This window comes from Panthera uncia, assembly GCF_023721935.1.
Source record: "Panthera uncia isolate 11264 chromosome B3 unlocalized genomic scaffold, Puncia_PCG_1.0 HiC_scaffold_1, whole genome shotgun sequence".
NCBI lineage: Eukaryota > Metazoa > Chordata > Mammalia > Carnivora > Felidae > Panthera > Panthera uncia.
The window spans coordinates 116,366,494-116,390,909 of record NW_026057582.1 but is presented as its reverse complement, the minus strand read 5'-3'; the positions used below and the strand labels follow the sequence as shown (position 1 = coordinate 116,390,909).

Below are 24,416 nucleotides of genomic sequence, written 5' to 3'. Positions count from 1 at the left end.
TCTGCAACTACGTGGATGGAACTAGAGGGTATTATGCTAAGCAAAATAGTCAGAGAAAGACAAATATCATATGACTTCACTCATATGAGGACTTTAAGACACAGAACAGATGAACACAAGGGAAGGGAAGCAAAAATAATATAAAAACAGGGAGGGGGACAAAAACATAAGAGACTCTTAAATATGGAGAACAGAGGGTTATTGGAAGGATTGTGGGAGGGGTGATGGGCTAAATGGGTAAGGGGCATTAAGGAATCTACTCCTGAAATCATTGCTGCACTACATGCTAACTAACTTCGATGTAAATTTAAAAAATAAATTAAATTAAAAAAGAAGTACAGACCTCCACTTACAAAATAAAAAAGTTACAGAGATGAAACATAGGGAATATAGTCAGTAATACTGTAATAACATTGTATGGTGATAGATGGTAACTACATTCATTGTGATGAGCACTGTATAATATAATGAATTGTTGAATCACTGTGTTGTGCACCTGAAACTAATATAACATCATATGTCAAATATGCTGTAATAATAAAAACTTACGTTAACAAAATAAATCTGTTTTGATTCATAAAGCTTTTAAGAACCTGTTAACTGAAGAAAAATGTTAAACTAAAGTAAAATGTTAAATAAACCATTTGTTCTCATGTAACCTGAGACATTCTAACACTCCCATGCACTAGACAAGCACCACCATTATAGCCATTTCTAATCTAAGGTATTTGACAGTGAGTATTATAGAAGGTTCAAACAAAACAAAACAGGATCTCTTTATGCCATTAAAAGAGTTTAAAGATAAAATAAAACCACATGCATTTTTAATTACTTCTCATGTAATTGTTCAAATGGACATAGTATACCTTTTAAAGTACACTGATTAGTTTGAAATCTCTATAATATCACATTTAAACATAAACTGAAAAGAATTTTGTATTTCCAGTTCCTAAATCCCATCATTTGCACTTTTCCATTTCTTAAATTTAGTCCTAAATTTTTATATAGCAGAGAGAGAGAGACAGAAACAGTCCCCAATTGAGGGGGTTGGCCAAACACTCACATATAGGCCATTTGGCAGAATGACAGAACAAGTTTACAGAACACCAACATCAAATAAGATTACCTTGTGACTGTAATGAATCAAGACAAAACCAAAACTGCTCTTTAATCATGTCTGATCAAGTTCAAATCTAACCCAAACCACAAACACAACCAGACACCCTCCCCTAACCTCCAATCCTGGTTAATATGAACAACTGCTTCCTTGCCAATCATTAACTTCATCCTAGCTCCATTCTTTCTGACATATAGATAATAATTATTAAGACACCCATTCTTAGAATAACCCTACTCCTTTAAACTTTTCCCAAAGTATCCAACACAAACCCCATTAATCCTTTGCTATACCCACCTATGGAGACACCCCATTTTCTGGGGTATGCATCCTCACAAGTGGCAATGAGCTAATAAACCTGACTCTTTCAACTATATGTGAGTTCCTGGTCTAGAGAACACTGACAAGCAAAAAAACACTATATATCATAAGCTATCTTCATACTTGTTTTTCTTGCCCCTGAACGAAAAAAAAAAATGAGTTTATCATATTAGCTGATGAAAAGTTAACATCTGGAATTTTGTTGCCTGGATAATATTACCTTTTACAACCCCCACACTTTGATGAGTCACAGATCCCCACTTGTATTTTGGTGTGGTGACTGAGGCTTTGACACGAACTTTATCACCAATCTTTATGTGAGAAGGAGAACTTGGTGGAGGATAGCCTAGAAATTACAATAAGCGAACTATAATTAGTATTCATTCCTGGGAACTCTGTCACTAATTAAGAAAAAAGTGTAACAACTCACTTGAAAATGTGCTCACCTATAAGTTCCACATGAATATACCTAACCCAGTAAGTGCCTCCTTTCTGCTGCCAATCACACTGCACATTAAGGTCATGTAATCCATCTCTATCCAATTTGATAACTTTGCCCACGTCTCCTTCACACACTTCTTCATATGTTCTACAGCATCTAACCATCATTCCCACCTAAGATTAAAATTAAATTAAAAATTCAGTCCAATGTATAGATGAACAATTATACGTAGCATTATCTAAGAAAGGATTTCTTCTAGCACTGAGTGTACTCTCAAAATCATTTTACACTAAGTGGAACCAGGGCGCTTTAGAAAACTTGCTGGCTCAATGTCTGGAGCAGGAAATACACAAGATGAGCATGGATCAACTTGTGCCATAAAGCAAGGGAATGCTCAAAGATTAATGTGTTCACTCAAAAGAACAATTTAATCAATAGGAATAATGGTTGAAACACATCAAATCCATATCAGTCAATAAATTTATCACAATGATAATAAGCAAAGGTTCTTTTGGTCACCTGTGTAAGTTCCATGGCACCAATTCACCATTCTGAAAACTGATAAAGCAAAAACAAAAACAAAAACCTAAAAACAAAAAAAAAAGCAAGCACTTATTCTTACTTTCTTATATAACTATATTATAAAGAGTAACTAGGGGCGCCTGGGTGGCGCAGTCGGTTGAGCGTCCGACTTCAGCCAGGTCACGATCTCGCGGTCCGTGAGTTCGAGCCCCGCGTCAGGCTCTGGGCTGAGTTCGAGCCCCGCGTCAGGCTCTGGGCTGATGGCTCGGAGCCTGGAGCCTGTTTCCGATTCTGTGTCTCCCTCTCTCTCTGCCCCTCCCCCGTTCATGCTCTGTCTCTCTCTGTCCCAAAAATAAATAAAAAACGTTGAAAAAAAAGAAAAAAAAAAAATTAAGAGTAACTAGAGTTGATTTAAAAAGCATTCGTCAAAGAATAAACTCCAGCTAATAAATTTGAAAGGCATGACAAAGTTAGAAAATCACTATTATGCAACCCCTCATAAAAAGTCTAGGTGGTAACACAAATGGATATCAAAGTGCAAAAGTGAACAATAGAGAACTTCTTAGCAGATGGAATAGACTAACAAGACCTAACCAGCAACAATGCATTTTGATCCAGATGATGCATTCGTGCCTAAGACACTGCCTGAGTCCAACAGCTCCCCGACCCCACCAGCCCTTATTCTGATTTAACAGGAGATGCAGAAGAGGGAGGAAGAAGCCACAAATAAATGACATAGAAAGGAGAAAAAAAAATGGGAGGGGAAAACTGTTCCAGGTTAAAAGACACTTCAGAGAGACCTCACCCAAATGTCAGGTGTATGACCCTGTTTGTATCCAAATTCAAAAATGTTACTGTTTCAAAAAGCAATCTCTGAGAAAAGTGGGAAAATCTGAGTAAGCACTGGATATGAGATGATATTATAGAATTATTGCTTATTTTCTTAGCTAACGTTAGGTAACAGTAATGCTGTTATAAACAAATCCTTTATCGGGACACCTGGCTGGCTCAGTTAGTAGAGCATGGAATTCTTTATCTCAGGGTTGTGAGTTCAAGCCCCATGCTGGGTGTAGAGCTCACCAAAACAAAACAAAACAAAACAAAAACAAAAACAAAATCCTTTTTGTGTTAGGAATGCATATTAACAGATTTACAGATTAAATGAGATGATTTCCGGGATTTTCTCTAAAGTATACTAACTAGAACAAAAGAATTAAAACAACTAAAGAAAAGATTTAAGATACATAAAGGACTACATAAAAAGCCTAACTAGATTTTAAAAATTAGATGGGAGTAAGAATGATATAAGAAAAACAAGCAGAAATAGGTTTTTTAAAATGTCCAAAATGGGAATAATTGAGAAGCACAGGTCTTTGTGCCATGGCTCTCTAGCTTTGGTACCCCTTGCTCATCTTCTCTTCCTCTGTCCTCCTCTCCAGTCACAACAGCCTCCCTGCTGGGTTCTGTGCCCTCCTTCGCCAGGCCTCTGCTCACTGAAAACCTGAACAACGTTCCAGCCTAAGACATTTACTCACCTGAATATTCTCTCTCACATAGACAGCATAATCATCATTACTCAAGAAATCAGCTCGTTTTTTGTACGTCTGGCTCTCTGTTACAACAGCACCAGTAGACTACAAAAGATAAATACATTTTTTAAAAATTGTGAGCCAGATAAGCCTACTTGAAGTATGTGAAATCTTTAATATCAAAAAATAAAATATGAAATATTATACGTATTTTCACTATAAAATTCTTCATTCTAAAAGACACAATATGGTAAACAGAATGAATATCAAAAGCTAAAAGTATAGAAAATTTCTGAGACATTTCCAAATTAATCTCATGAAACAATTTACTGAAATTAGAAGTAACTGTGTCATATAAAACATGCTTTTTACATGACACAAAAATGGGTGTTGGCTACCCAATACCATTAGATGTTGAACAAGGGTCTGTTTTACAGCTAAAGTAATTAAGGCACAAAAAAAACAATTAGCACTTAGCTTTACTGTGTGCCTGGCAAAACTGCAGAGAGACCTCATGGAACAGCATACAGGAAACCCAAAGCACAGGACAAGTAGACACAGGCAGATGGGCAACCACACAGGAGGCACTAACCACAGCGTAGGCTGCGTCGTCCATATCCTCCACCACCTCCTCATCTGAACACTCCTCAGACCCTGTGTCTGCATCCGAAAGATCTGTGACCTGCACATCAGCATGGTCCAGCAGCCAACCAACCAAGGCCTCCACACCTACAAGCAAGTACACACGGTGCACCCTGAGTGAGGATCCACAGCACCCACCTGCCCATAGGCATGTGATGTTAGCATCTCAAGATAAACCCACAAACAAATGTGTGGGCAAATTAAGTGAAACACCCACAAGGAAAACAAAATACCTGGCAAGCCAGCAGCATTCCCTGAGGCACCAGTGAGTGACTTCAGTGCAAACTCTATGTTCCTTCTAGGAAATCCCATTTCCATGAGTTGAACCACAATAGGCAGAGCAGGAGCAGGTGACTGTTTGCGCTTCTTTGCTCTGACAGGGCGAACATGCTGTACAGGGACAGGTGTTGTGGCCTCACTGGAGCTGCAGTCTTCAAACACAGGGCTTGACGGGTGAGTGGACTCCACAGCCAAACACTGACATACGGCCAGTGCTGCAGCCTGGACAAATGAGAGTGAAGCTGGGAGGTTTAGAAAAGTCAAAAGACTTAAGCAGTTTGTGAAAATGGAAATTACAAACTTCTACTATGAAATGCAGTACAGAAGAACAGAAAATTCAGACTTACATGTGTTATTTTTAAATGAATGGATAAAAACATGTTAACAACAAACAAAGACAACTTTCATGGTTTAATGGAGAGGAAAGATGTGATGGTCAAACAACTCCTGCTGCAACACACACAGAGCCCAGGAAATTAGCCAGTTATCAGTGCCCATTAAAGAAAACTTCATAGCCGCTCTAAGTAGGAAACAAGTTGAGCAAGTTAAATGCAGAGTGAGAGGGGACAGATGAGAAAGAAGGAGTCCCTCACCCCCTCCCCATGCCCCAGGAGGCAGGGTCCGGTCTCCTGCTCTCTTCTTCTGTAAAACAAGTCAGAGACGACATGGAATTCTCTCATGTACCATCAAATCAACTCTCAATGATTCAAGGGTAAAAGAACCACTCTGCAAGTTAAACATGGTATAAAAAAAATAAAGGAAATAAAAAATATTGGGAAATAAATTACAATCAATGAATATATGTATTATTGAGGTTATCATTAGGAATCCCTACTCCCAGTACACACAACCCTTTCACTGAACTACTTGCAACACTCTGCTCTTCATCTCCAATTACTTTCATATGGCCTAAGACTTGCTATATTTTTTGAACTGAGCATCTGAGGAAGGAATAAGAAGAAACAGGGTGGAAGAAATAAGGAGGACTCCATTAAGCCTTCCAGTGCCTAGGTAGTGTCAAAAACCTAGGGTTTTGCTGTGAAGTGTGAATAACTCACAAGTGATGGTCTTCATCCTAAAAGCTTACAATTCAGAACCAGACTGAGTTTAGAGTTCTGGTTGTGATAATGAGGAGTTAGGGTGAACTGGGCTAAACCTCTACTGATAATAACTATGAACCCTGAACAAAGTATTTTTAAAAACAGTTTGAAGGTTCTGGAGAACAGCCAAAGCAATCAAAACTGAAACAGATACAACCCTTGACCACAAGGGAAGCCAGCAGGCAAGCTGACCAGGCAGTGTTATTAGACTGCAGTCAGAAGCTGGAATTCAGTCCTGCCAAAGCAATCGGAAGTGAGGGAGAAATCACAAAATGTGCATACAAACCATCCCAAATTCTTGGCTGATTCCAAAACTGAGCATTTGTGAGACTCTGAAGAACCCAGCATAAAGGAACTGCTGGAAGGCTAGAGGGATTCTATACCTATGCAATACTAGGGAGACAGTCTGAGGTCCCAGTCCAACCAAGTTAGATGGAGTTGGTCAAGCTGTAAAGGTTTCCACTGAAGCCTCGGAAATGATTCTACATCCTGCAGAATTAGAATACAGAAATCAAGACTAAGAGCAAAACAAAAATCAACCACCACTGGTGGTTGGCCATTGGCCACCGGAAGGGCGGCCAACATGGTGGAGAAGTAGGGGGAATCCATACGTCCTGCATCTCTCAAACAAAGAACTGTAGAAGCAAAGACTCTGAACACCAGAGCCTGGGAGGAAAAGAGACTGAATCTACTAGGAAGAAAATGGGAAAACTGGAAAAAAGGTGGGTAACTGTGAACTGGGGGAGATAAAAAAAAAGGCCACATGGGCATGGAGGGGAGACACTCCCTCCTGCGAGAGACAAAGGGAAGAGAAAGAGCGGCAAGGGAAGTGCAGGACTGTATCTGGACAAGAGAAAGACCTTGGAATGAGACTGAGAGGCATCTGATCTCTAACTGGGGGGCTTTCTTTGGACTGGGCCAGCTCCCTGTTCGCACACCTGGGGAGGAGAGGAGCCAGGCCTGGGTGCGGTGGTAGGTCAGAGACTCAGTCTGCAGCTGGAGAAAGAGGTTCCCTCCTTGGAGGGCTGCGCAATAGCACAGAACCTGCCTGTGTCCGCCACCTCCGGGTACGGTGGCTGGGTGGAGGGCTCAGTCTACAGGAGGGTAAGGCCACTGTTCCCCTGGAGTGCTGTGGAAAAAAACAAAGCCTGCCTTCGTATGCCACCCCAGGAGCTCCTCTGTAGGAGAAGGCGGTCCTCCCTGAAGTGCTGCAGCACAGACAAAGCCAGCCGGGACCACATATCCTGCACTGAAAGGCGCTTCCCCAGCGTCAGAACCATGGAGCGAGACTTTGAATCCTAGCCAAGCGCAGGGTCAGGGGAGTTGGTAGAGAGAGAAGGCCCACCCCATCTGTGCCCACGGCACAGTGAGGATGACTCAAACTGAGTCCACCAGGTCTAGCTCCAGCTCCATGGAGAAGAGACTGGGGAATCACCATTCCCCCCCCACCCCACCCTCTGACCCCCGCCCCTCCATCCCACCACCACCACCACCACCACTGCCACCACCAAGGCGGTGCCTCAGGGATCACTCCCAGGCCCATAGTGGAAGTTGGTCCAGAAAACGCCAAACCATGCCCCCTTGCACTGGGTAACTGCATATCCACCGGAGTGGCACAGACCCTGAAGATACTACTACCTGCAAGCGATGCAGCATTGCCAGGATTAACTATAGGTCAATTCTGGATATGTAGATATATCCTCCCCTCTGCCCCATTTCTCCTCCTTATCTCTTCCTTCCCCTAGGCTGGTTACTCTGGTTATTGGTCTGTCTAAAAAGACATATTTAATCCATTGTCTTGATACATGTTCTACAGCTTCTTCTTCACACTCCTTTCTCTCTCCCTGGAATAATCAAGCCATATAGTTTCTCTGTCTGGGTAATTTTATCTTCATTAATTTTCTCTGCCGCCTTCTTTATTTCCTTTCTCTCTCTCTGGATTAGGCCTCTTAGTCTCTCTGCCTAATCAATGTTTATTTTTTCTCTGCCCCCCTCCCCAGCTCCAGTCATTTCTCTCTTTGTATGTGCTCTTCCATCATCACCGCTTTCACCTTCTTCTTTACTTGTAGTAGGTGTTTTGGGGTTTTTTGTTTTTAGACTTTAGGTTTTTGCTTTTATTTGTTTGTGTGTTTGCATGTTTTTGTCTCCAGTTTGTCTGTTTTCCTTTACAGGGTTACTCCAAGGAAAAATTCAAAGCACACCTGGTGGAAAGTTTTTTTACTTGTAGTAAATATTTACTCATAGTAAAATACTACTACAAGTACAGTAATAATATAACCAAAGTCACAACAACACAGAGCAAGTAACAATCTCTGAAAAAACACCTCCTGAAGGGCCAGGCCCTGGACAGTGTATGACCCTCTTTTAATACAGCAGTGCTCGCAGGTGCAGAACACACAAGTTTTAAAATGCATAAGGAACAGAAAACTACCAAAAATGACAAAACAGAAGAATTCTCCTCAAAAGAAATTCCAGGAAGTAGCAACAAATAATGAACTGATCAAAACGAATTTAAGCAACATAAGTGAACAAAAATTTAGAATAATAGTCATAAAATTACTCGCTGGGCTTGATAAAACCATAGAGGACAGCAGAGAATCTATTGCTACAGAGATCAAGGGACTAAGAAATAGTCATGTGGAACTAAAAAATGCTATAAATGAGATGCAAAATAAAACGGAGGCGGCCAGAGCACAGATTGAAGAGGCAGAGGAGAGAATAGGTGAATTAGAAGATAAAATTATGGAAAAAGAGGAAGCTGAGAAAAAGAGAGATAAAAAAATCCAGGAGTATGAGGGCAGAATTAGAGAACTAAGTGATGCAATCAAACGGAACAATATCCGTATCATATGAATTCTAGAAGAAGAAGAAGATGAGAGAGAGAAGGGGGCTGAAGGTGTACTTCAACAAATCGTAGCTGAGAACTTCCCTGATCTGGGGAAGGAAAAAGGCATTGAAATCCAAGAGGCACAGAGAACTCCCTTCAGACATGACTTGAATCGATCTTCTGCATGACATATCATAGTGAAACTGGCAAAATACAAGGATAAAGAGAGAATTCTGAAAGCAGGTAGGGATAAACATGCCCTAAGACAAAGGTAGACAGATAAGGGTAGTAGCAGACCTATCTACTGAAACTTGGCAGGCCAGAAAGGAATGGCAGGAAGTCTTCAATGTGATGAACAGAAAAAATATGCAGCCAGGAATCCTTTATCCAGCAAGTCTGTCATTCAGAATAGAAGGAGAGATAAAGGTTTTCCCAAACAAACAAAAACTGAAGGAATTCATCACCACTAAACCAGCCCTACAAGAGATCCTAAGGGGGATTCTGTGAGTGAAATGTGCAAGGACCGCAAAGTACCAGAGACATCACTGCAAGCATGAAACCTACACACATCACAATGACTCTAAACCCATATCTTTCTCTAAACCCAACACTGAATGTAAATGGACTAAATGCTCCAACCAAAAGACATAGGGTATCAGAATGGATAATGAAACAAGACCCATCTATTTTCTGTCTACAAGAGACTCATTTGAGACCTGAGGACACCTTCAGACTGAAAGTGAGGGGATGGAGAACTATCTATCATGCTACTGGAAGTCAAAAGAAAGCTGGAGTAGCCATACTTATATCAGACAAACTAGACTTTAAATAAAGGCCGTAACAAGAGATGAAGAAGGGCATTATATAATAATTACAGGGTCTATCCCTCAGGAAGAGCTAACGATTATAAATGTCTATGCGCCGAATACGGGAGCCCCCAAATATATAAAACAGTTAATCACAAACATAAGCAACCTTATTGATAAGAATGTGGTAATTGCAAGGGACTTTAATACCCCACTTACAGGAATGGAGAGATCAGGTAGACACAGGATCAATAAAGAAACAAGGGCCCTGAATGACACATTGGATCAGATGGACTTGATAGATATATTTAGAACTCTGCATCCCAAAGCAACAGACTATACTTTCTTCTCGAGTGCACATGGAACATTCTCCAAGATAGATCACATACTGACTGGGTCACAAAACAGCCCTTCATAAGTATAAAAGAAGTGAGATCATACCATGCACACTTTCAGACCACAGTGCTATGAAAGTTGAAATCAACCACAGGAAAAAGCCTGGAAAACCTCCAAAAGCATGGAGGTTAAAGAACAGCCTACTAAAGAATGAATGGGTCAGCCAGGCACTTAGAGAAGAAATTTAAAAATATATGGAAACAAATGAAAATGAAAATACAACAATCCAAATACTTTGGGATGCAGCAAAGGCAGTCCTGAGAGGAAGATACATTGCAATCCAGGCCTATCTCAAGAAACAAGAAAAATCCCAAATACAAAATCTAACAGCACACCTAAAGGAAATAGAAGCAGAACAGCAAAGACACCCCAAACCCAGCAGAAGAAGAGAAATAATAAAGATCAGAGCAGAAATAAACAATATAGAATCTAAACAAAACTGTAGAGCAGATCAATGAAACCACGAGTTGTTTTTTTGAAAAAATAAACAAAATAGATAAACCTCTAGCCAGGCTTCTCACAAAGAAAACGGAGAGGACCCAAATAGATAAAATCATGAATGCAAATGGAATTAGTACAACCAATCCCTCAGAAATACAAGCAATTATCAGGGAATACTATGAAAAATTATATGCCAACAAATTGGACAACCTGGAAGAAATGGACACATCCCTAAGCACCCACACAGTTCCACAACTCAAACAGGAAGAAATAGAAAACTTGAACAGACCCATAACTAGTGACAAAATTGAATCAGTTATCAAAAACCTCCCAACAAATAAGAGTCCAGGACCAGATGGCTTCCCTGGGGAATTCTACCATACATTGAAAGCAGAGTTAATACCTATCCTTCTCAAGCTGTTCCAAAAAAATAGAAAGGGAAGAAAAACTTCCAGACTCATTCTATGAAGCCAGCATTACTTTGATTCCCAAACCAGACAGAGACCCAGCAAAAAAAGAGAACTACAGGCCAATATCCCTGATGAATATGGACGCAAAACTTCTCAATCAGATACTAGCAAATCGAATTCAACAGCATATAAAAAGAATTATACACCATGGTCAAGTGGGATTCATTCCTGGGCTTCAGGGCTGATTCAACACTCGCAAATCAATCAACGCGATACATCACGTTAATAAAAGAAAAGATAAGAACCATATGATCCTGTCAATCGATGCAGAAAAAGCATTTGACCGAATTCAGCATCCTTTCTTAATAAAAACCCTCGAGAAAGTCGGGATAGAAGGAACATACTTAAACATCATAAAAGCCAATTATGAAAAGCCCACAGCTAATATCATCCTCAATGGGGAAAAACTGACAGCTTTCCCCCTGAGATCAGGAACACGACAGGGATGTCCACTCTCACCGCTGCTGTTTCACATAGTGTTGGAAGTTCTGGCATCAGCAATCAGACAGCAAAAGGAAATCAAAGGCATCAAAATTGGCAAAGATGAAGTCAAGCTTTCACTTTTTGCAGGTGACATGACCCCACCAAAAGTCTGCTAGAACTGATACATGAATTCAGCAGTCACAGGATGCAAAATCAATGTACAGAAATCAGTTGCATTCTTATACACTAATAATGAAGCAACAGAAAGACAAATAAAGAAACTGACCCCATTCACAATTGCACCAAGAGTCATAAAATACCTAGAAATAAGCCTAACCAAAGATGTAAAAGATCTGTATGCTGACAACTATAGAAAGCTTATGAAGGAAATTGAAGAAGATACAAAGAAATGGAAAAACATCCCGCGCTCATGGATTGGAAGAATAAATATTGCTAAAATGTCAATACTACCCAAAGCTATCCACATTCAATGCAATCCCAATCAAAATTGCACCAGCATTCTTCTCGAAGCTGGAACAAGCAATCCTAAAATTTGTATGGAACCACAAAAGGCCCCGAATAGCCAAAGTAATTTTGAAGAAGAAGACCAAAGCAGGAGACATCACAATCCCAGACTTTAGCCTCTACTACAAAGCTGCAGTCATCAAGACAGCATGGTATTGGCACAAAAACAGACAAACAGACCAATGGAATAGAATAGAGACTCCAGAATTGGATCCACAGAAGTATGGCCAACTAATCTTTGACAAAGCAGGGAAGAACATCCAATCAAAAAAAGACAGTCTCTTTAACAAATGGTGCTGGGAGAACTGGACAGCAACATGCAGAAGGATGAAACTAGACCACTTTCTTACACCATTCACAAAAATAAACTCAAAATAGATGAAGGACCTGAATGTGAGACAGGAAACCATCAAAACCCTAGAGGAGAAAGCAGGAAAAAAACCTCTCTGACCTCAGCCACAGCAATTTCTTACTTGACACATCTCCAAAGGCAAGGGAATTAAAAGCAAATATGAACTATTGGGACCTCATGAAGATAAAAAGCTTCTGCACTGCAAAGGAAACAATCAACAAAACTAAAAGGCAACCGACAGAATGGGAAAAGATATTTGCAAATGACATATCGGACAAAGGGCTAGTATCCAAAATCTGTAAAGAATTCACCAAACTCCACACCCAAAAAACAAATAATCCAGTGAAGAAATGGGCAGAAGACATGAAGAGACACTTTTCTGAAGACATCCAGATAGCCAACTGATACATGAAAAGATGCTCAACATCACTCCTCGTCAGGGAAATGCAAATCAAAACCACACTCAGATACCGCCTCACGCCAGTCAGAGTGGCTAAAAGGAACAAATCAGGAGACTATAGATGCTGGCGAGGATGTGGAGAAACGGGAACCCTCTTGCACTGTTGGTGGGAATGCAAACTGGTGCAGCCACTCTGGAAAACAGTGTGGAGGTTTATTTTATAAAATAAAATAAATTTTTAATAAAATTAAAAATAGATCTACCCTATGACCCAGCAATAGCACTCCTAGGAATTTACCCAAGGGATACAGGAGTGCTGAAACACCAGGGCACCTGTACCCCAATAGCAGCACTATCTAATACCCCAATAGCAGCAGTATCTAATAGCAGCACTTTCAATAATAGCCAAATTATGGAAAGAACCTAAATGTCCATCAACTGATGAATGGATACAGAAGTTGTGGTTTACATATACAATATACTACTCGGCAATGAGAAAGAACGAAATATGGCCCTTTGTAGCAATGTGGATGGAACTGGAGAGTGTGATGCTAAGTGAAATAAGCCATAAAGAGAAAGACAGATACCATATGTTTTCACTCTTATGTGGATCCTGAGAAACTTAACAGAAACCCATGGGGGAGGGGAAGGGGAAAAAAAAGTTAGAGAGGGAGGGAGCCAAACCATAAGAGACTCTTAAAAACTAAGAACAAACTGAGAGTTGATGGAGGTTGTGAGGGAGGGGAACGTGGGTAATGGGCATTGAGGAGGGCACCTGTTGGGATGAGCACTGGGTGCTTTATGGAAACCAATGTGACAATAAATTTCGTATTAAAAATAAATAAAATACATAAATAAATAAAAAGTCTAGAACGAAGCCTCCACAGGATTGGGGAGAACTGCCAGGTACTAAACCATCTATGAGAATAAAATTCACATTCTCCAGAAGATGTTGACAGAACACTGAGCCGACACAGTGTAATATCTAAAACATACAGGCTGCCTGGGTGGCTCAGTCGGTTAAGATGCCAACTTCGGCTAATGTCATGATCTCACAGTTCATGAGTCTGAGCCCCACATCGGGCTCTCTGTTGTCAATGTGGAGGCAACTTCAATCTTCTGTCCCCCCCTCTTTCTCTGCCCCTCCCCCACTCACATGCATGCACTCTCTCTCTAAAATAAGTAAACATTTAAAAAAGAACTAAAACATCCAGAATATACTAACAACTACATATAGGTGAAGAAGCAGAACCAATACTGATTATAATCAAGAGAAAAAAACTGCCAATAGTAGCAGACTGACAGCTGGCCCACGTGTTAAAAAGAAATTTAACACAACTATCAGGAATATGTTTTACATACGTATACAGTAAAGAAATAGAGAGTGAAGAGATAAGTACTGTCAGAACTATAGAGCTATAAAATAAGAGCCAAATGGAAATGTGAGATCTGAAAATATAAAGACTCTCTTAGATGGCTTACAGCAGATTTAGACCCAACAAAGCAGAACAGCCTGACCTTAAAAACAGATCCAGAAAATTAGCCAAGTTTATTAACGAAGAGAAAAAGACCTATAAAACACACAGAAACAAATTAATAATCTCACAGATGTGTAACCGTAGTCTTAGCAAAGAACAGGACAGGAAAATATAGTTAACAAGTTTCCAAATTTGGTGCGGAGGGGTGGGGGTCGGGGGGGGGGGTGGTGGAATATCAAGCCAGAGATGCAAGTAACTTAAGCATATCCCAAGAGGATGGGGGAGAAAAAATACATACATACATTGGCATGCCTTAGTCAAACTGTAGAAAACAAAACAAAAAACAAACAAATCACAAAATATTAAATGCAGCCAGAATGGGAGAAAAAATGTGTGAGGAAAAAGCTTAGAAATTCCCTGGGCTTGCACCAATGAGTTAACAAGCATAAAGAATTACAAAGCCATAGGATGCTCACACCCAAGTTTGGGTAAACAAGATTAGGTGAATAAGGATAGAGAAGGGGGGCTAAGGCCCCCAGAATAGAGAGGGGGTGCAAAGGCCTGCAATACAAAGGTATATGAGGTAAACAAGACTAGAGATTCAGGGCAAAAGTTCCCCCCTATTTAGTATTATAGCAGAAAGCTGCTTTCACAGGAAGGAAGGACCAAATTAGGTAAACAAGTAAATAGGGCTACAGACCACTGGGCTGCAGGTAAAGCTGCCCAGAGGAGAACTGATTAGCAAAAGAAAAGGTGCCTTGTTAACCTTGAGGTTACTTGCTCTATCAGTCTAATCCCCTAGGCTAGCTAAGATAAACAGAGTTGGTGCCTCATGTCTGCTGTAAACAACCTTCAGCTGCCTCCAGAGCCAGGATTTTGTTTTGTATTAACCCAAAACCCTAATATCTTCAAGACCCCCTTTCCCTCACATCCATGAGTTAATGTTCATAATTTCATTGTCTCTTTGTGCACGTCCATCACCATGTTTGTAAGCCTTCTGATCCTAATAAAAACAGGGCAAGGACCCTTATTCAGGGCTCTTGTCTTTTCCTGGACATTAACCATCTCTCTCATTTAATCCTGAGTCCCGCTTTCTTGCTAGACAAGAAAGAACTTTAGACCCAGAGTCTATGACAAAAAGGCACTTCAAACAGAATAAGAATGATGGTTGAATTTTCATCTAAATCAATGGAGATAAAACAATGAAAGATCTCTCTTTGGTAGTCCTTCCCAATTCTTAAAGGATAACTCTACGTTTCCCTGTTTCCTTACACATCTTTCCTCTTAACACTGGTTACCTCCCAGTGTGATTCCAGGTTGCATTCTGCCCAATTTGCTCTTCAACTGCTTTCAATGCCCTCTTTTTATCTTTAGAAGTGACTAGAAACCCTGCTGTTCTGTTGCCACTTCAACCTGACCCTCATCTTAGCGGTTTTTAGACCTAGCAAGTAGTTGGCATTCAGGCCAGTTCAAAGAAGGCACTGTACTGCTCCCTATTCTCATGCTCAATACTTCTTGCCTTCTCCCTTTGCACCCCACCTTTTTCCTACCTCAGTTCTTACTTTCTTGCTACCTACTTCTTCCTACCTCACTCTTGGACTACTGTCAGCCCTCCCATCAACCTGATACAGCTGCTTCCTCACTTCGGATCCAACTCCCTGCAGTCCTGGTCTCAAAGAATTTCTATTAGGGTATATTCTGCCTGGCAACTTGAGTACTCTAGGTTTGGTTTTTGTCTTTAATATTTTATCCAGAGTTTTTTACATATTACATAGAAAGAAGGATTTTTAGAAACATCTAGTCCCTCATGTTGCAGGCCATGAAAGTCATCACTTTTAGACCTGATCACATGTTGTCTTTTCTATGGGAACATGCCCACAGCCTGATCCCTAAGCTACACTGTGCAGCACAGGTGCTCTGCGACAGGGCAAGGACCAAGAGCCTGGCAGCAACAGTGCATGCCCAAAAAAGCCTTTGCAGTGAGTGGAACAAACATGCCAGTGCAATATTCCAAGGTCTAATGGGCTCCTTCAATAACAATTATTTCCTAGAAAAAGATCATGCCATGAATATTTGAGCATCTGACCCATGTTGAATCTCATTAACTTTTTCAAAGAATTCACATATATTCAAAATAAGGTTAAACTTCAACTCATTCACCCTCTAACTAGTATTATAATGCTCTATGACAAACATGGTTAAAGCCTAACTAGTCATAAGAATTATTTTAGCATGTTATTTAAAATTCAGAATATATCCTTAAGAAAATACACATCTAGGAAAAAAAATGTTCCAAATTTAGTGTACCAGATTAAAATTGCAGAGGCTGCTACCGTACCTCTAGCTCCTGTTTGTCAAATATGGCCTTCACTGGAGATGGCTGGGTGGCCGAGGCCAGTAACTGCTGCAAGAGGATCATTGGAGGCTGTGGCCCTTCAGGAGACATGTCCCCAAGGTCAGGGGATGCAGCTGCTCCATCATCTGAATATAAAAAAAAAAATATGCACGACATCACATTTTCAACTCCTAACATCTCTTTACTATTAAAGATGATGCACTGAACATGTTAAAGTGAGTATGATCTCTACCTCTTCAAGCACTAGACGATCAAAATCTTCAAGGCTTGGATATCAAAAATTAGTCTAAAAATTTTTTCACTCCCTGCTTTTTGGCATCTGTCCTTTGTTGGTTCATCTGTCTCCTCAGAGCCAAAAAAAAAAAAAAAAAAGCTACCTCCCAGATTTCTGCCTTTTGTCCAGTTCATATACCTTCTCTTTCTTGGTGCACACTCATTGCTTCAGAAACCTCTTCTATGAACACTCCCTTTTTATTTTTAGCCTTGGCTTTTCCTGTTAACCCTTGTTCAGACCATAAACTGAGACCAATTCCAGATATGTTGTGTGGTCAGGGTAACATCTTTTTGTCTGTTTTAATCTCTGAGCAGCTTTGAGTGAGGCATTTAGCACTTCCTGTTTGCCACAGGCCCACTGAGTCCCACTGCCTGGAGCCCACTCACCATTTGAGTTCGCTGGTTGGTTTGGTGACAACTTCAACTAATTCTCTAGACCAGGGGTTGGAAAATCATTCTCTTGAAGTGACAGAGAGTAAACAGTTCAAGCTTATCAGCTGCATGGTCTGTCACAGCTACTCAATTCTGCCACTGAAGAGTAAAAGCCACCTAAGATGACGTGTAAATAAGTAGGTGCGGCTGTGTTCCCATAAACTTTATAAAAACAGGTAACCATGATAATTTGTCAAGCCCTACTCTACAGAGCTATCTGGAGCCCCTACTCTGTCCCAACCGTGACATAGTAACCCTGATTCAGTTCCTACAGAGCTACTCATCAGGGTGACCAGAGAGCAGTCAGTCCAATTCCCTGGTTTCTGGTTTCCTGATCTTCTATAATTATGGATAGTTTTCAAGGTCCCTACTGACTAATACAGAATAAATCTGCACTTTCATTAGATTTACCTTATACTCAGCACATTAAAATTAAATTCACAATACCCTCTTAAGATTAAGAAACAAAAAACTGCACACTATACTAGGCTTTCTAATCTTCATCGGAGGCACTCCCTCCTGTCCTCCCGGTAGCTCAAGCTTGAAACATCAGCCATCTTTGACTTTTCACTGGTTTCCCATGAGGTTATTATCAAAACCACCAGGTTATGATCTACTGGAACCACCTTTCCATCTTTTATGTCTTCCCCCAGAAAACACCTTATCACTTGACACAAAAGCAATTCTCTCACCTCCATGGCCTTCCTTTTTCAAATACACTTATACCTCACTAGTAGACTTATCATCCTGAATATCAGTCCTTACCATACAGGTCCCTGCCACAGCTCTAAGTCAGTCTTATGTTTCACCCTGGTATTCAAGGCATTCTATCACATGAATTCAGCTGACCTCTCCAGCTTTTGCCCCACATTCATCAATAAATCCTGAGCTCCTTGCAAAGTGAAGCACTTCAACATTCTCCTATATACTCACTGATACATCTGTGCTCCTATTGTCTCTTCCACCAAAATAGAGCTTCTTCATCATGCTGCACCTCAAGTCTGCCACACCCCTCAGAAGCTGCCCTCACCAGCCCTCAGCCACCTGTATCCCCAAGACACTTGTGGAACTACAATTACACATTTCACAGTGCACTGGCATCATAACCTGTACAGAGCCATCTGCATTTTCTCTTTTCACTCTGACCCCAGAGAGTTTGGGGTCATAAACAAGGACTATCTTGTTCCCTATAATACTTTAGCACATCTTTTTTAAGAGTAGATAATCAAAAAATATTTTATAGCTTTTTTTTTCTATTCAAAGTAATATAAGCTTATTCCAGAAAATTGAAGAAATAAAGAAAAGTCTAAAGAAAATAAAGTCAGCTGGTATTCCAGTATATGGATACACCACCTAATAATGGGCATAAAATTGTCTCCAGTTTTCAACCTAAAAACAATACCAACAAAGAAGCCATAATGGGCATCCGTAAACACATATCTTCATGCCTTTTCATGTGATAAATTCCCACAAGATGACTCCCAGGTCAATGGAGAGATACAGAGCTAGATACAGAGATGCAGATACAGATGTGTGTGCATGTGTACACACGTATTTAAAATTTTTTTTTTAAGTTTATTCATTTTTGAGAGACACAGTATGAGCAGGGAAGGGGCAGAGAGAGAGGGAGACACAGAATCTGAAGCAGGCTCCAGGCTCTGAGCTGTCAGCACAGAGCCCAACGCGGGGCTCGAACTCACGAACCACAAAATCATGACCTGAGCCGACATCAGACATTCAACCGACTGAGCCACCCAAGCGCCCCTAATACACATGTATTTTAAAGTGTAACATTTCTTCAATGTTGGTTGTACCAACTTAAATTCCCACAAGCAATGTGTTAAAGCAGTGCTACTTTAGATATGTATGAACCACCTTAGGGCCTTATTAAAATGCAAACTCTGATTTCTTAGGTCTGGGGTGTAGCCTGAGAATCTACGTGTCTAACATGCTCCTACGTGCCATCAGTGCTACTGGTCCATGAGCCACACTTTAAGTAACAAAGCAGGACACCACTGTTTTACTGTTTTCCCCCCCCTTCCCATCAGATCCTTGAATGTGATAGAATGCCTTGAATACCAGGGTGAAACATAAGACTGACTTAGAGCTGTGGCAGGGACCTGTATGGTAAGGTCTGATATTCAGGATGATAAGTCTACTAGAGAGGTATAAGTGTATTTGAAAAAGGAAGGCCATAGAGGTGAGAGAATTGCTTTTGTGTCAAGTGATAAGGTGTCTTCTGGGGGTAGGCATAAAAGATGGAAAGATGGATCTTTTGTCTTATAAGATTATGACACTGTCATTTGCACTTCATCAATTTCTGGCCAGGTTACACATCTTTCTCATGCATTTAAAAACCATCTCTATTTCCCTTTTTATGGACTACTTGCTCATGTCTTTTGCCTGTTTTCTATGGGAGTACCTGCATTCCTTACATATCTATAACAGCTTCCTTAAAAAGATACCTGTATGAGCAGCTGTGACCTCCTGAACAGCCGGCTGAGACAAGATCTGCCTAAGCTGGTCCTGGTGTGAAAGCAGCGCACGGCCCGCCTTCAGGATGTACAGTTTTAACTGCTGGCACCTCAGCAGCTCCAGGTCTACTTGTCCTGTGGGAGAAAAGGACTCAGGAACGGCACACCTTGCTTGGGCTCTTCTCCTCACCAGCTGTGTGGCCTTAGGGAAAGTGCTCTGCCTCCTGCACCACAGTGCCATGCCTGTAAAGTGGCACAAACAATGCCCTGCCCTGTAGGAATTAGCTGGACATGCCAAATACTGTCAATAATGAAGGACTTGCCTTTCTGGATAAGTATCCTCTACCTCCCCTGGGTCTTCCCCTTTTCCTGCTGCCCACACAACTACCTTGATGGATTAGGGTGAGAATTAAATGGTTTAACAAAGTTAGATCCATGTCAGTTATTATTAGTATAATCAAATGTTTCCCATATTGCTAAAATTTCAACCAGATATCTATGTCACAAACAAAATATCTTCACCTTTTCTTGCCAACACTCCTCCAGGATGATTTTGTCAGATAGTCACAACATACAGTTCTCTAACTCAACAAGATCATGGCACTCCCTGGAGTCTTATCTAAACAAATGACTGCAGTGGTGCCTGACAGCCAACTGAGGAGGAAACTAAGCTGCCACAAAATGCAGGCAGACCACAAGTACAGCCGGATTATAGTTGTGGCAACAGTGTTCCAGCAGGGCATGTCAGAGGCCACAGAAGGCAACATAGCCAACAGCAACATAGGATGGAAGGGGATGGAGGATCACAGGTGCCTCTCAGCCTGGCACTGCCTGGCAGCCAGGTTTATTCACTGTGAAGAGAAAGAGTGACTAAGGGATAAGGTTAGTGGAATTCTGAACATGCTGTGGTATACATGCACATGGCCCTCCAGCCAGAAATGTGAACTGGATATTCAGAGTTAAAGGTGATCACTATCATAAATGTTGCAGCATCAATCACAGGAATGGGGAGAAATGGGTGAAAAAGCTCAGTAAGAGTGGACACAATGAGCCAAAAGTTATGGAGAAACCCACAAGGATTTCCAATGTGCAAAGAATAGTCAAGGAGAAGAACTCTTCAAAGAACATGCAAGTGGCAACGTAAGGAAAATTAAGGGAGCAGTATTCCAGACCAAAGGAAGGAAGGCTTTAAGCACAGGTGACCTTTGTTTTAGCCCAACGTCTATAGATATGAAGCAAGGCAGGTCTAAACATGCAGGCCTTACTGGGTCTGGCATTGATGAGGCCAGAAGCAAAGCTCCTAAAAGGCAACTGAACTAAAGAGCCATGGCTGGAGGGTTAACGGTGGGGAGAGAAAACAAAGATTCCTCTTCAAAAGGTTTGTTCAGAATAAATGCTGGCACTGGAAAGTCAGGGAGCATGGGGCAGGGGTGGGGGGGAACCTAGGGATTCTTCAGACGCCACTCTCCCCATGGTGTCATTCTTGGTACTACACACTCTTATCACCACATTCAAGCTTTCATGTCCACTATAACTCAACAAATAGTCAATCCGTTGAAACCCAAAGACTTTGACAGTCACAGGAACTTGCTCTCACAAAATGACATTGTCCAAGCAATACCAGTTAAGATTGTAGTAGTTTCACCAAGAAGTACCATGTACTGACCTGCAAAACCCGGTTTAGGTGACTTCTTTACTTTGTGCTTTTCCAGTTTGCTTCCAGCAAGGTTTACCAATTGAGCCCAGACAGATAGCATAGGCTCTGTGAAGGGGAGGTTGGTGACACTGAATGCCACAGCAGGGAGCTAAAGCAAGAAGATAGAAACCTTCAAAGTCTGTCCAATGAAATGAGCAAATGAAACGTTCTAAAAATTATCAAACCATGAATCTTAATTCTAAAATATACATATTGTAAGTCTTTTTACATCTGAAAATCATTTTAAAATATGCCATTAAAGATAAAATAGAGATTTATATGTATAGTAAACATAACCTAAATTAATTTTTTCTTTAACAACTTATCAATAATAATTATGTCAGGCTGGTGATGATTATCTCTTTAGGCATTTTCTATGCATTAAAAATTTTCTACAACATGCATGTATTCATTTATAAATCAAAAACAGTATTTTATAGAAATATAGTCAGGTTATACTTAGATTACATCAAAATAATATAAATGACTCTCTTTCCCTATACATCCTTAATTCACAGATTTAAGATGATAGCATCTGCTACATAAGTCATGTCACTCAACACAATAAATAAGCATTTATGAAGAAAGGTCATTTTTTTAAGGAACCACTTTTAGGTTTCTTTAAAAGTTGAGTTGTTCAATAAAAGTCAGACTTCATAAATTTACATTTTAAGATAATTAAAACTAACAAACATAATTACCAGTACCTTCTATGTTGCTAACGCCCTTTTATGTCTTTGGGGGCTAAAATAAGACATGAACTAGTAATTTGTGTAACACCATGAGACCAGGCCCTATTTATCACAGACACAAAGCAAACAAGGGAAGATAGACATATGGCTTTCCTCAGGTTGCATAGTTTCCTAGACAGCGTGCATGAACTACAAGAATCAAGTTCATTCTAGCACTAATGTTAGCACTCAGTTCCAGCATAAAACTCCTCTGCCTTATTACCAAGTAACTGAATACAAGTTCACCTACTGGTTTGAGCTGATTCAATGGGCAAACGCGACACATCCGCATGTCTGAGAACTGTACAGTGATTCTGCCCTTTGGGGTGATGCGAGTCACCGTGCCTTCTCCAAACTCATCATGCATGACTTGTCCCCCCAGGCGCAGGCGACCATCGATGCCTCCGATCACAGCTAGGACTGCCATGAGGCCCCCCACCTCTGGGTTTTCGGAGTCAGGAAAGTAATCCTCTAACAGGGCCTAATGCAGACAGACAGCTAGTTTGAAGAAGACAGCCAAGGGTGCTGCCTGTTTCTTACACATTTATAACTAAGCCAAGTTCATTTTTATACTAGTTTCTTCAATAGTTATTTCCACTACAGTATGGTTTAAAATATCTTTAAACAAAATACATGTCATTTCAAAAGGTAATTTAAAAGTGAAATCAACATTCTACAAAGAAAAACTAACAGATATGAAAACGCAGCACCCACCCCCTCTGGTGGCTTTCCTGTGCAGCTGCGGGTGACAGAGTGGAGCTGAGAGTTGATGTACTTGTTTATGAGGCCGTTCCACTGACCCAGGGAGTGGAGTGTGCGGAGCAGTGCCACCACCTCTTCTGCCAAGGTGCTGCTATGAGTGGCAGTCAGAGAGGCCTGTGGGCGTGCCCTCCGCCGCCTCAGAGTAGATTCTGAAAGAGACATGTGAGAGAGGAGCTACATGGTGCCCTGCTCACTGACCCAGGACACAAGTAAGGAAAGAGGCCCACCTCTGAGGAACGGGATATCTGAAGAACAGGTGGTGAGCAAGCTGCCCAAGAAACCAAACAGCTTTTCCACAAGGCATTTCATGTCCCTTGCCCTTTCGATCTTGTCCCATGATGGAAGCACTGCTTGCAGTAAATGCACAGCTAAGATCTGACAAAAGGCAATTTAAAACGGCAAACATTAAAGAAAACCATAATCTGTGGTTTTACATTAAGAGATAACAGATTTTTATTTTCTTTTTTTTTTTGTCCCTGCAATGCAATTAATCATGTGAAAATTCAGATATCCATTATTTTACAACCAGATAATTACACCCAAGTTGATTAATGATATAGATTATCAGGAGTTGGAAAAAGCTACACTACAGATGCAGATATTCACTTAATTAAAAAATAATTCTTTTCAGCTTAATTCTTCTGAAGACAATTATACTACAACTCCTATGAAGCAGATAAGAGAAGCTGGTAGGATTTATCACTTCAAAGAAAAGCAAGTCAACTACAGTTTAGCAACTTAAAATCAATTTAAAATAATCAAGGACTTCAGCCCCTTGCACTAGAAAATCTACTTTGGGTTAGTTCCAGTTCTTTTCTGCACTCATTGAGTACAGGCACCTAATTATGATGACTGGGAGAATTGGTATCTTGATGCCACCTCTTAAGGGGATTGCACAGTTTCAAAATTCACACTGAACAGCATCAGCCCAGCAGCACAATTACCTGTCGCTGCAGCGAGGCAGCAGTGAAAGGTGCATGTCCCTCCACAACCTTCATGAGCAGGGCAATCCACTGTGGGGAGCTCAGGGCAGCACACATGTGTGGCGTGAGTGCAATGCTCCGCACAAAGCCCAACGTGCACCAGCTCCGGTGCTGCTCCCGGCAGACCAGCCTGTTTGGGGAAGCTGCCACAGTGAAACAAACCAGCTTGGCACCAAATTTCTAGAAATAAATACTCAGCACAATCTATACTTTTAATGTACTTACCGTGTTATGTTCGATAATAGCCTACTTTACAAATATACTACAATTTCACTAATTCAAAATGAGAGGAGTGAGAGAAAACCCTACTAAAGGAACATTTTACAACACTTTTAAAACCTTCAAAGTACATGAGTAGCTCAAACCAATTAAGGAGTTTCATGTACTTATTATTTATAGGCAGTAAGAAAATGATTCACAATTCAAACGGCAGTTATTAGAGTGCATCTTGTATATTTTAAAACCTCACGTGTTATATATCATCAGGGCAATTGGGTGGCTCAGTGGATGAAGTGTTTGACTCCTGATTTCAGCTCAGGTCATGATTTCATAATTCATGAGTTTGAGCCCACAAAGGGCTCTTTGCTGACAGCACGGAGCCTGCTTGGGATTCTCTCTCTGCCCCTCCCTGGCTCACAC

General features: G+C 40.8%; 1 protein-coding gene across 1 annotated transcript in view; it reads right to left on the bottom strand.

Moving 5' to 3' along the window:
• The window catches only part of HERC2 (HECT and RLD domain containing E3 ubiquitin protein ligase 2), a 263,428-nt gene that overhangs the window by 86,315 nt on the left and 152,697 nt on the right, over positions 1-24,416 (bottom strand). Inside the window, exons 39-50 of the mRNA XM_049614147.1 lie at positions 23,739-23,920; positions 23,022-23,169; positions 22,747-22,943; positions 22,283-22,513; positions 21,272-21,410; positions 19,597-19,740; positions 16,409-16,551; positions 4,807-5,074; positions 4,524-4,660; positions 3,938-4,036; positions 1,885-2,053; positions 1,606-1,784 (exon numbers count right to left, since the gene is read on the bottom strand). Of these exons, the coding sequence (XP_049470104.1) occupies positions 1,606-1,784; positions 1,885-2,053; positions 3,938-4,036; positions 4,524-4,660; positions 4,807-5,074; positions 16,409-16,551; positions 19,597-19,740; positions 21,272-21,410; positions 22,283-22,513; positions 22,747-22,943; positions 23,022-23,169; positions 23,739-23,920 (2,036 nt within the window). The remainder of the gene's footprint in view (positions 1-1,605; positions 1,785-1,884; positions 2,054-3,937; positions 4,037-4,523; positions 4,661-4,806; positions 5,075-16,408; positions 16,552-19,596; positions 19,741-21,271; positions 21,411-22,282; positions 22,514-22,746; positions 22,944-23,021; positions 23,170-23,738; positions 23,921-24,416) is intronic.